General features: G+C 52.5%; 2 protein-coding genes across 2 annotated transcripts in view; both read left to right on the top strand.

Annotated features, from left to right (window-relative positions):
• The window catches only part of LOC110391456 (leukocyte immunoglobulin-like receptor subfamily A member 2), a 21,202-nt gene extending 13,775 nt beyond the window's left edge, over nt 1-7,427 (top strand). Inside the window, exon 6 of the mRNA XM_021383347.1 lies at nt 6,073-7,427. The gene's annotated coding sequence lies outside the window, so the exon portion shown is untranslated. The remainder of the gene's footprint in view (nt 1-6,072) is intronic.
• LOC110391454 (immunoglobulin superfamily member 1-like) lies at nt 3,813-11,600 on the top strand (the record flags this gene model as incomplete). Its single annotated transcript, XM_021383344.1, has 8 exons — nt 3,813-4,083; nt 4,579-4,713; nt 4,869-4,906; nt 5,317-5,430; nt 9,407-9,542; nt 9,661-10,332; nt 10,446-10,589; nt 11,335-11,600. Coding segments are annotated over 8 exons (1,536 nt in total), but the record flags the coding sequence as incomplete, so codon positions are not given.
• Between the last annotated feature and the right edge of the window lie 7 nt (nt 11,601-11,607).

The following is an 11,607-nucleotide window of genomic DNA, read 5'->3' on the forward strand; positions in this document are numbered from 1 at the left end:
AAATGCGAACTGGTCTTGTGATTCTTCAGCAATTGGAATACTGAAGAATGCATTTGCCAAGTCTAGGACACAATAATAGGTTTTTATTTCCCTACTCAATGTGTCCATTAGGGAGGCAATATTGGGTACGGCTGCGTGAACAGGTGGTGTGACCTTATTTAATTCTCTGTAGTCTACCATCATTCTCCATGTGCCATCTGACTTCCGCACTGGCCATATGGGGGAATTATACGGGCTATGTGCAGGTCTTATGATGCCAGCTTTTTCTAATTCCTGCACAGTCCTTGATATTTCATCTTGCTCCCCCGGGAGTCTATACTGCCGCACATTAGTGATCCGGCGTGGTTCTGGCAGGCGAATAGGCTCATGCTTTGCATGGCCTCTCAATATCGCCTGCACCGCCCGGATACTAATACACCTCTGTCGGAGTCTGAACTCTCCAACAGTTGCCTGGAGAGCCTGACCCCATAAAATGTCTGTGCCCAAGATGTACTCTGGGACTGGGGCAGTAGACACCTTATACTCCCAAGGCGGGAGACGCCCAACCCCCAGTTTCAACCATGTCTGGGTAACTGGAATGGTCTGTCCCCCGAAGCCACCAATCATCGCTCTATCCCCATTAAACTTAGTCGGATCCCCATAAATAATTGACATTTCCGCGCCTGTGTCAACCAATGCCATAACCCTTTGTATGTTCTTTCGGGAGCAAAAAACAGTCAGCTCAACATAGGGCCTCCGGTCCCATCTGGAGGCCCTAGTTACATGGGGACTAATATCCCCTATCAAGCCATGAATTGGGTGAGAGCCAAGTCTTTTTCCTCAGGTGGCTCGGGCATCGTAGCCCGAGTCACCTGGGGAGGCTTTTTCCTTTTATTAGGGACTATAAAGTCCTCTAAGTTCCAAGTATTTTCTGGTATTCGCTCAATAATTCGTACCCCTGTTCTTTTGGAGGTACTTTGAAATTTTTGATCGTCCCTTAGTTGTTTCCATAATTGAAGCAAAACCTGATTAGTTTGGTGATCAATTTTAGCAAAAGCCACCCCTGCCCTTATGAGGTCATTAAACATCTGTTTACGGGATACCTGATATGGGGCCCGATCGGGGTGTCTGTGGGGCAGCTTTTCCAGTTTTAATTACTGGATATACCTCAGCCCCTTCCACTGTCCTAATATTACGTCTTGCTCTTAAGCGCTCCATCTCCCCCAGATCAGCCACCAACTGGGCGGCCTGCTGAACAATGGCCTCTGAGGCCACCAAGGGGTTCAATACAGATAACAGCGTGCCATAATGGTGGGAAGGCGCCTGCTGTAAAATTAGATCCCTCACTCCAGCCGAGAATTTTACTAAGTCAGGACTTTCAAAGGCATCCATGTAAATGGCCTCTTTCATTCCTAGCTCACGAGTATATGTTTGGAGGTCCTCCATGGAGGACCATAAACCTGCATGCACTGGGATATCGGCCTTATTAGGCCAAGTGATACGGCATGCTGCCATCAACCAATCTGTTAGGGTGTGATTCTCCTCATGATGTTGCAGAGTGGCATCCAGCCTTTGTCTAAGGGCAGGGTGCAAGGTAATGGATGCGAGCTAGGAAACTTCTGGTCCATTGACCATAACACTGTCTGCCCCCATGTCCCATAATCAGAGTAACCAAGCTGGTACTCTTTCCCTTGGTTTCTGCTGAAATCGTTGCACCAAATCCATCAACTCAGATGCTGTATAGGGGTGAGATGTTAGATGGAGATGCGTTTGGGCAGGGGGCCATTGTTCAGGGGGTACCCCTGCTGGTCTGCAAGTCTTTTTTGGTTTTGGTATCACTACAGGTCAGATCTCGAAGGGATCCACCTGAAGTGGGGCTTCAAGATCCGATCTAGAGATTTTCCCTGTTGGATTACCCAGGTCTACTGGTTCAGGGCCCTGAGTATTTTCCAATGCAATATTCCTTACTTTCTTTAAGGGAGAAGTTCGACTTGATGTTTTCCCTGTCAATAGGCCAAGCTCTTGCTCGAGTTTCTCAATGCGATCACGCAGTAGCTGGTTCTCATTTTCTAAAGTATTATTTTCAAGTTCTGCCCAATTTAGAGCCATTAATAGGGGCCATGCCATGATGGCTGCAGGCAGTCAGCGTTGTTTTGTAATCAGGATATTTTTATCTAATCTGTAAAAATATTTCACCATGCCAGATGGTGGCCAGGAAATATTTCCAATAATCCATAAGGGACCCCAGTTTTCAATTACGGCTCCCAGTTCATAAAAGGGTGAACCCAGAAAACCCAGGATGTGCCCCGGCAAGGTTTTATCTAGAGGAACGATGTTCTCCCCTTTGGCCCACTTAAAGACAGTCAAAAGGAAAGCCATTTCAATACTTTGGCCTGTCTGGCTCGCCAAATGTAGTGATCAGAAAGACTAACGCAATAGTGTAGTGAGCAGAAGGACTAATGCGATGGAAATAGCAATACAAAAAGGTGGAAGGAAAACAGCGCACACACAGATTGGAAGACTCTGGGCTCACAGGAAAAGGTGCCCACCAAGGAGGGATCTCCAAGAAGAAACCCTTCCTCAGGGGCAGTCAGCCCTTAAATGAGGCCTAAGAGGGGTGGAGCCAGGCTTCAGCCCTTCTGGTCGAACAGGTGAATTGGCTTCACCTGTGCTCCCAGGGCTGACTAGGTCTTCCCTCCAGGTGCTTATCAGTGGTTCAGGCTGTGACTCAGCAGTGCCCATACACCCCATATGTCACATGTTACCTTTATGTGCACCCACAAATCCAGACCACTGGAAACCCAAATCGTCATTGTGAGGAATCTCAGATTCAGAATCTCAGCCCCCATAAGCCCTGGGTCCCTACAAGCCCTAAACACTGCCTAGTCCCAATGGGCACAGCAAAACAAGTGATACGACCCCTGAACCCCACCCAAAATGATCACCGATGTCTGACCCTTGAGGATCTAATTCCTCCACAGATTTCTAAACCGTAAACATATCCCTGACCTCATGGGCACCCCAGAACCGAGGAACAGAACTCCCAGACAGGCTTCATGGGGATCTCAGGGCTCCCAGGCAGGACTCCTGGGGAGTGCAGGTGTCACCATGTCCCCATCAGTTCCCTGCTGCTTCCCCAGTGGGGGTGGCAGAGCAAAGCACATAGGACAGCGTGTGGTACACAAAGCGTGTGGTGAGAGCTGGCTGGAGGTGTTGGGAACTGCATGTGACATCCCATGTGGGACAGCCCATTGGAGCTGCGAGTCCTGGGTGTGCGGCATCCCATGGAGGACACCAGGCAAGGCCACGTGGTGGCAGAACTTAGGGGACACTGTGTGACACTTGAGGGGTGATCGCCTGCCTGGGACAACCCAACAGAGGCTGTGTGTTGTGCTCTGTGTGTGTCACCCTATCGGGGACCCATCAGAGTCACCACAAATGGGGGAAATCTGTCACGTGAGGAGGTGACATCATGACATCCTGTCCCCAGGGGGAAATGAGATTGCCTCTCTAGACACTCCCTGTCCCCATTGCCACAGTCTTGCTGTTCCCAGGCTGCTCCTGCCTCATGGAAACAATGGCGCTGACCCTCATCCTGGGTGAGTGACAATGGGAACGTGGTGCCACAGGGGTTGGTGGCCCTGTGTGAGACCAGGACCATGTCCCTTGCAGGTTGGTGTCTGGTGGCAGCGATCAGGGCACAGCAGCGTGAGTATGGGGACAGGGGGAGAATGGGGACAGAGGGAGAGGAGCGTGGGGAGGGGTCCATCCGAGGGGTCCAGGAGGGTGTGCAGGGACAAGGCTGACTGGTGTCCCCTGTCCTAGTGCCCCGACCCTCCCTGTGGCTGCACCCCAGCCAGGGGGTGGCCGTGGGGGACACGGTCATCCTGCACTGCAACCTGCCCCGGCTATCTGCCTGGGTCCAGCTCTGGTTTAATGGAACTTTGAGATCTGACAAGGAAAAAGATGAGGAGCAGGATACAGTTGAGTTCTCCTTGGTTGTCACAAACCTGGAAGACGCGGGGACATATCAGTGTCGGTACCAGGTGTCAGAGCCACTGTGGACATCAAATATGAGTGACCCCGTGGAGCTGGTGGTGACAGGTGAGGACACTGGGCACAGTGGATGGACCTGAGTTTTCCCATGGAGCCAAGTCCCATCTCTTCTCCTCCTTGCACACCAACCACAGCTTCCCCCAACTCAGTCTTTCCCTGAGCCCAGGGAACATGTGGGAATGGTGACCGATATCACCACCCAGTGCTGGAATGAGGGTTATGGTGTCACATTCCTCCTGCACAGAGGTGAATGCTCAGCCCCTACCCAGCACCAGGATCCCACTGGTGGGGCACAGCCACCTTCAGCCACTTTGCTGGGACCCCAGCTTATGTCGCCACCAATACGTACTCTTAGAACATCTAGGACCACACATTTGTGTCCTCACTCCTTGTAGATAATGTGATGCTGCAGGTGACACCCACACCTGCAACCCATGTTAGGTCTGAGACCCCAATTTGTCTACCCCCAGTGTCACCCGTGGGTGGCACTGTCTCTGAATCCCTGCTCCGTGATGGTGACACCCAAACACCCTGACCCCACAGGTGCCAAGGGGCCATCCCATGGGAACCGGGTGGTGGTGGTGGTGAGGGGCTGTGCTGCTGTCTTCGTCTTCTGCCTGGGCCTCTACTTCGTGCTCGATGCCCGCAGCCTCTGGACACAGAGAGATGAGAGCCCTGGTGAGGAAGGACATCAATGGTTTCCATCCCCTATAGATCCCTCCAAGAATCCCCTACCTGTCCTTTGATCCCCTATAGGTTACGTACAGATCCTCCATATGTCCCTCATGGCCCCCACAGAACCCCCACTCTTCCTCCTCTCCTTTTTGATGTAGGTGTCCCCCCAGCAATGACTGAGGACTTGCAGATCCAGGTAAATGCCTTTGTTAGTGGACCCCAAATCCCAACCTGCCCCTTGGGGCCCACACTGGACATCACCATGGAAACCCAAGTCCTGTCCATGGGGACCCCAAATGACCTCCAGCCCCATATGGCTCACCCTGACATTTATGTGCACCTCCTGCATCCAGAACATGGGAATCCCATATCTGAATTGTAGGGAATCCCCCATCCCACAGTTGGCCCAATGACCCATGGGGTCCCCAAAACCATAGATGGACCCAGAAACATCCCCCATGCAGAACCAAAATCTAAGTCCCCACAGAAATTCAGACTCCCCCTCATGGAAACACCTCCCTAGATACCTACACCAGAGCACCAACCCCAGCCCGAGCTTCCTGGGGACTCTCATGATGGCACCCCCTTCTCCTCCTGTATCTTCAGGTACCCCCCAGTGACAGCGAGGATCTGACCTACACCGAAATGCAAGATGCCACCCCGTGCTCCCAGCCCTCCACTTCCCACACTGCCCTCCAGTCCCCCGTTATCAACACCAAAGTGAGCACTGGGTTACCGTGCTGATGGACTCCCCAGGTGCCTCATTTATGGGGTGCACTGAAGGGGACACACCCTAAATTCCCCGCTTGGGAACCTCCCCAAATCTAACAATCCCATTTCCCACCAGTGCATCCCAAATGCTTCCCAGTCACACGAAATCCCTAAACGCTCATCTCTTACCCCAAAATCCTTCTCTATCCCCTCAAATCTCTTAACACCAACCCCGGAGACCTCCAAATCCTCTCCAGTCCACTCCAAATCACTACCACCATTTCTGAGAGATCTGTCCCATTCTACCCCCGCTCTGGAGTGCTCCCAAAAATGTCCCTTTCCTTCCTTTGCTTCTCCCACAGATACCCTATACATCCCCTATAGATCCTCCCAAAATTCCCTGCCTCCCATTCTGTCCTGCTTCTACCATTGGTCTTTGCATGGTGAGCAATTGCTTTGTACATCATCTGTTTTGGAAAAATATAAACATATCTAATTATCATTACTGTTGTTTCTCTATTTCTATTCTGTCTAATCAAACAGTTTTATCTCAACCTATGAATTCCACATTTTTTTCTTTCTGATTCTCTCCCTAAACCCACGGGGAGGGGTCAGTGTCTGAAGGGCTGTGTGGTGCTGAGCTGCTGCCAGGTGCCAGCACCGCAGTCCTTGTGGTGGGGGCCCAACGTGGGGCCCAAAGGGTGGAGATCCCAACAGATGTGAGCAGAGCGTGTTCCAACACAACTGCTCTCAGCGGGACAGCAGCCTCAGAGCTGCTGCTCACAGCGCTCAGCTCTTCCTTCACTCGCTGCCATCCCTTGCTCTCAGGCCTGCTTCCTTCCCTGCGCTGGTGCTGGTTCTCATCTCGGAGCGCTGCCCTGGGCTTCTGGATGCTTCTGCCCTGTTGTCTATAAGGTGTGCTCATGCACTCTCTGCTCCAGGCAAGTGGAAACTGTTGATGACAATTTTGAATCCCTGCTACAAACATTGCATCCCATCAAATTTGGTCAGGTTCGGGCAAAGGGATGGCAAAAGAGTGAATGTTACATCATTCTGCACCAGAAGGAACTCCCCCAGCACTCATGCATCATCACAGCCTCATTCCTGGATGAGAAGAGCATTCAATGCTCCTGTGGCATAGGGAATAAGAACACAAACAACAGAAGATCATACCAGCCTCAATTTGTGGAAGAGATTACAGTTTTCCCCATCTCATCACAACAGTCACTGCAGTCACAATTTTCTCCATGCAATTCAGTTCCCCCTTAAGTGTTCATAGCTCATAGACTCACAGTGCACAGAATCATTGAATCACAGCTTTCCCCTCTGCAGTCACATTTTCCCCCTCTGCAACTAATTTCTTCTCCCTGCAATTAAATTTCTCCCCATGCAATCATAATTCTCCTCCCACGTTCAGATTTCTGCCTACCACCCCAGTTTTCTCCCTATCATTCAGTTTTTCACCCCACCATCACCATTTCTCCCACTCCAATTAATATTTACAACCTGCAATTCAGTTTTCACCCCACAGATGAATTCTCTCCTGCCATCTCAATGCCCCACCCCCAGGCTCAGCCCCACAGGGGCACCCAGCTCCTCACTGACCCCAGCCCCATTGCCTGGGTCCGGCCGTGGCAGCGCTCGAGATGAGAGCACTGACAGCACTGTGACTCAGCACCACACAGTGGCCTTTTTCTGGGGGAGTTCCAAGAGATGCTGCTGGGCAGATGGGGAAGGGGCCGAGGGCAGCTGCCCACGAGCAGGGTTTCCATGCAGGACACGACAGCGTTGCTGCCAGCACCAGGAAGCAGCTTTGCCCTCATTTTGCAGCTCAGAAATCATTGCTTTTTGCTTTCAGTGCTTCCAATCCAGTTCTTGCATGCATGTTTCCGTGAAGAACACCTCTCTCTCTTTGCACACTGTGGTCAGAACACAGATAGAGTCTTTCTACAGCTCTTTGGGCACTGGTTACTTTCAGCAGCAGGAGAGACACGTGCAGGAGTGGTCTCACTGCAGAGACATCGAGTTCTGCACTTCCCGTGAGGTCAGCGAGGTCTGAGTTCAAAATCACCAGAGTTGCCTTTCTCCCCCAACCCTGATTCTCAGGGGATACACTTTGCCCTGACCACCTAAAAATACCTTATTTAATGGCTTTTATTTTTTCTTTTTTTATTTTTTTTCAGCAATGTTTTAGTTTTTCACTGCTTAGCCAGCAGCTCAGCACAGCATCGCTTGCTGCAACTGCTGAACCCAGAGGAGTTTTTACACCTCAAGACGTGCAACACATGACACCTGCCCACTTGTGTTAAGCGGAAAGGCTGAAGCATGCACGTACCAATATTTAAAATACAAAAGCAAAAGAAGTAAAGCCCAGATAAGAAGCCCAGCAAGAGATACTTCCTGGCACCGGATGCAGATACCAGCGGGTCAGTCACAAAACAAAATGCCCTGGGATTTCTCACTTTTGAGACGGTCTTGTGAACTTCTGATCTATGGATGAGGAAACCACTAATGCTGATTTCAGGCACTCTTAGAGAGGCTATTCTCCTGCTGAGAAGAATTATGACAAGTGTTATTTTGGGTGTTGGGTGCTCATCACACTCTTGGTGTTGGAGGTTTCATGCTCAAGAAGAGTGTTTCTTTCCTCAGAAAACACCAGCGCTGTTGTTTGGGTTATGAGCTGATCCTGGCTTATAGGGGGGACAGAAGGAAGGAAGGGATGGGGAAGAAGAAAGCCTGCAAATGGCCAGAGATGGGACGCTTTTGCAGCAAAAATCAGTCCTCATCTGGAAACATGATGTGAGTAATTGGAAGTTAAAGCTGAAATGGAGACAATGTCCTGGTGGGATGAGCTCCCCAGAGATCCACATCCACAACCATCATCTGCTCTACGCTGGGCTCGTATCACAAGGTTTGGGGTCTGCGTAGCTCCCACTCCATGCTCTCGAGGACCTGCAGAGCCTCCACCACCTCCAAAACCACGTGTGGAGGAGATGCCTCTTTCCGTGCACCCATCCAACCTGCAATGGGAGCCCAGCCCATGTGTGCCTGCTGCCATCACCTCCTGGTACCAGCTCCTTCCCCACTGGGAAACACTGGAGCAACTGGGAAGGATCCAAGGACCCCAGAACTGAGGGAAACAGAGCAGCCATCAACTTCTGCTCCAGCCTTGCATGGGAACCACTGGGAAGGGTCTGTTTTCAAACAGGTGTGCACTCTTCCAGCTCCCACTGTGTGCCCACACTGGGACCACGTGAGAGCCAGTGCTTTGGGACTGCTGCTGCTGCTGCTGCTGCTGGTGATGATGCTCAGCATGCACGGTGAGAGACCAGCTCGTAACCACATCCACAGCACAGGAAACCACAGCTTCAATGAGCAGAAACCTTGACCTTTTCCCCCAAAGCGATGTATGTTTTTTTTTACTGAGCTGGTGATGACCACCCAGAAGTGGTGGCAACAAACAGGAGGAGCTGGAAGCCATCATGCAGCAGGAATCGAAGACTTAGTAGGCATCACCAAATGATGGTGGGATCACTGCCACAAGTGCAGTGCTGCTGTGGGGCGCTGTGAGGCAAGGAAGGAGAGGGCAGTGAGGTGTCTCTCTGTGTCAGGGAGTGCTTCACTGTGTTAGAGCTGAATGCTGGGAACGATCAGGTTGAGTCCTTATGAGTAAGGCTGAGGGGGAGGGTCAGCCAGGTTGACATCCAGGTGGGACTATGGTATAGACCATGGGGTGCTTTAACTCAGTGGATCCCAGCCCTGGAGCTGGCGGGGCTCACTGAGAGGGCTTTAACCTGGCAGCTCTTTGTGAATTGCTTGTGACACTGAGGGGTGACAGTCACTAATTAGTGATCAGGGGCAAGTAATACAACATGCGGAGATGACATCACAGCACTACAACCACAAGTGGAACTGACAGCAGCTCTCTGGGCACTTCCTGTCCCCACTGCAGTCTCGCTGTCCCCAAGCTGCTCCCTCCTCATAGCAACAATGGCACTGGCCCTCATCCTGGGTGAGTGACAATGGGGATGTTGTGCCACGGGGGTTGGTGGCCCTGAGTGGGACCAGGACCGTGTCCCTTGCAGGTTGGTGTCTGGTGGCAGCGAACAGGGCACAGCAGCGTGAGTATGGGGACATGGGGAAAATGGGGATAGAGGGAGGGGGAGCGTGGGGAGGGGGCCATCCGAGGGGTCGAGGAGGGTGTGCAGGGACAAGGCTGACTGGTGTCCCCTGTCCTAGTGCCCCGACCCTCCCTGTGGCTGCACTATAGCAAGGGGGTGTCCCTGGGAGACACTGTCACCCTGCAGTGCCACCTGCCCCGGCTTGCTGCCCGGGTCTGGCTGTACCACGTTGGAGGTTCGACACTCAACAAGTACAAGGACAAGGTGCAGGACGTGGTCGAGTTCACCTTTGTTAACACAAGTCGGGAACATGCGGGGAGATATCAGTGCCAGTACCGGGTGCCTGAGTCAGAGGAGATATCAGAGAAGAGTGATCCCGTGGAGCTGGTGGTGACAGGTGAGGGCACGGGGGACAGAAAATGGCTCTGGGGGCTCCCAACAGAGCCGTGTCCCAATGCTGTCCCCTCCCCTCATGCAGATCACGGCTTTCCACCACCTGGCATCTCCCTTCAAGGAAAGGAACGTGTGGGGACAGGAACAAATGTCACCATCCACTGCTGGAACAAGGACTATGGGGCTGCCTTCCTCCTGCACAAGGATGGGCGCTCAGCCCCTATCCAGCGCCAGGACCCGGATGCTGGGGGCACAGCCACCTTCACCCTCCTTGGGGTGACCCCAGCTGATGCTGGTACCTACAGGTGCTCCTACCATCCCAAAGACTACCCCTTTGTTTCCTCACGTCTTGGCAGCAGCGTGACACTGGAGGTGACACCCACAGCCGCAACCCCAGGTAGGTCTGAGCCCCCTGTTTGTGTGAATCCCCTGCCATGGACAGGTGGCTGTGTCACTGCTTCCAGTCTGCATGGGGGTTGTGGATTGCTGTAGAGACACCCACACCCCCAGACCCCGCAGGATCTGAGGAGTGGTCCAGAGCGAGTCTAGTGATAGCACTGCTGAGGGTCTTGGTCGCTGCACTTGTCTTCGGCGTTGGAGTCTTCTTTGTCATTGATGGCCGCAGCCTCTGGATACAGAGAGATGAGAGCTGTGGTGAGGAAGGGGTTAAATGTCTCCCATCCCCTATAGATCTCCCCAGTGTCCCCTTCCTGCCCATCTATCCCGTATCAGTCCTCCTAGGTGTACCTTCCTGCCCTTTGATCCCCTATAGATTCTCTATAGGGCTGCTTGAGCATGACTCAAGGCCCCTCCATAGCCCCCACCTGCTCCACTCCACCTTATGACACAGTTGCCCCCCCATAATGCCTGACACCGTGCAGTTCCAGGTCATCGTCCGGGTCAGGGGACCCACATCCCAACCAGTCCCCTTGGGGCCTCACCAAAGCCCACCACGGAAAACCAAACCCTGTCCATAAGAAAAAAAATCAATAAAATTGAATTCTGCATTGTGGGGTAACTCCAGACACAAAATCTCAGCCCTCAGACACGCTCGAGCCCTCCAGGCCATAGACATGCCCCACAGCCCATGAAGAACCCACATACCAAGTAGAAGGAACCCCAAAACCCACACATATGGTACCCCAATATCTGACCCATGGGGATGACAGATCTAATCCCCTGTGGACCCACAATCCCTACACACTCCCACACCCTGCAGGCACACCCAAACCACAGCAGGACCCCCAGATATCTCCCATGGGATCCCCAACTCTCAGTCCCTCCCAATCTCCAGACTCATCCTCTTGGACTCCACCCTCAAATACCCTCACCATAGGCCCCCTCCAAAGGAGATTGGAGACCCTCAGAGTGGCACCTCACTGTTCCTCTATGTCTCCAGGTACCCCAGTGATCATGAGCATCTGACCTGCACCGAGATTCGTGCTGTGACCCCTGGTGCTTGGCCACCCGGGGCAGCTGCCACTGCTCAGCCCCCATTAACTACAGCTAAGTGGGCACTGGGGGACCACACTGATATCCCCACACCTCTGGTGCATCATTTTTAAGGTGCACTGAAATGGACACACCCCAGATTCCCCTGAATGGAGCTCCCTGAAACTCTGGTCCCCCCCTTACACTCCCAAATCCCAAGGAATCCAACATCCCCAAATCC

Source organism: Numida meleagris, unplaced genomic scaffold (assembly GCF_002078875.1).
Source record: "Numida meleagris isolate 19003 breed g44 Domestic line unplaced genomic scaffold, NumMel1.0 unplaced_Scaffold371, whole genome shotgun sequence".
NCBI classification, from domain to species: Eukaryota; Metazoa; Chordata; class Aves; order Galliformes; family Numididae; genus Numida; species Numida meleagris.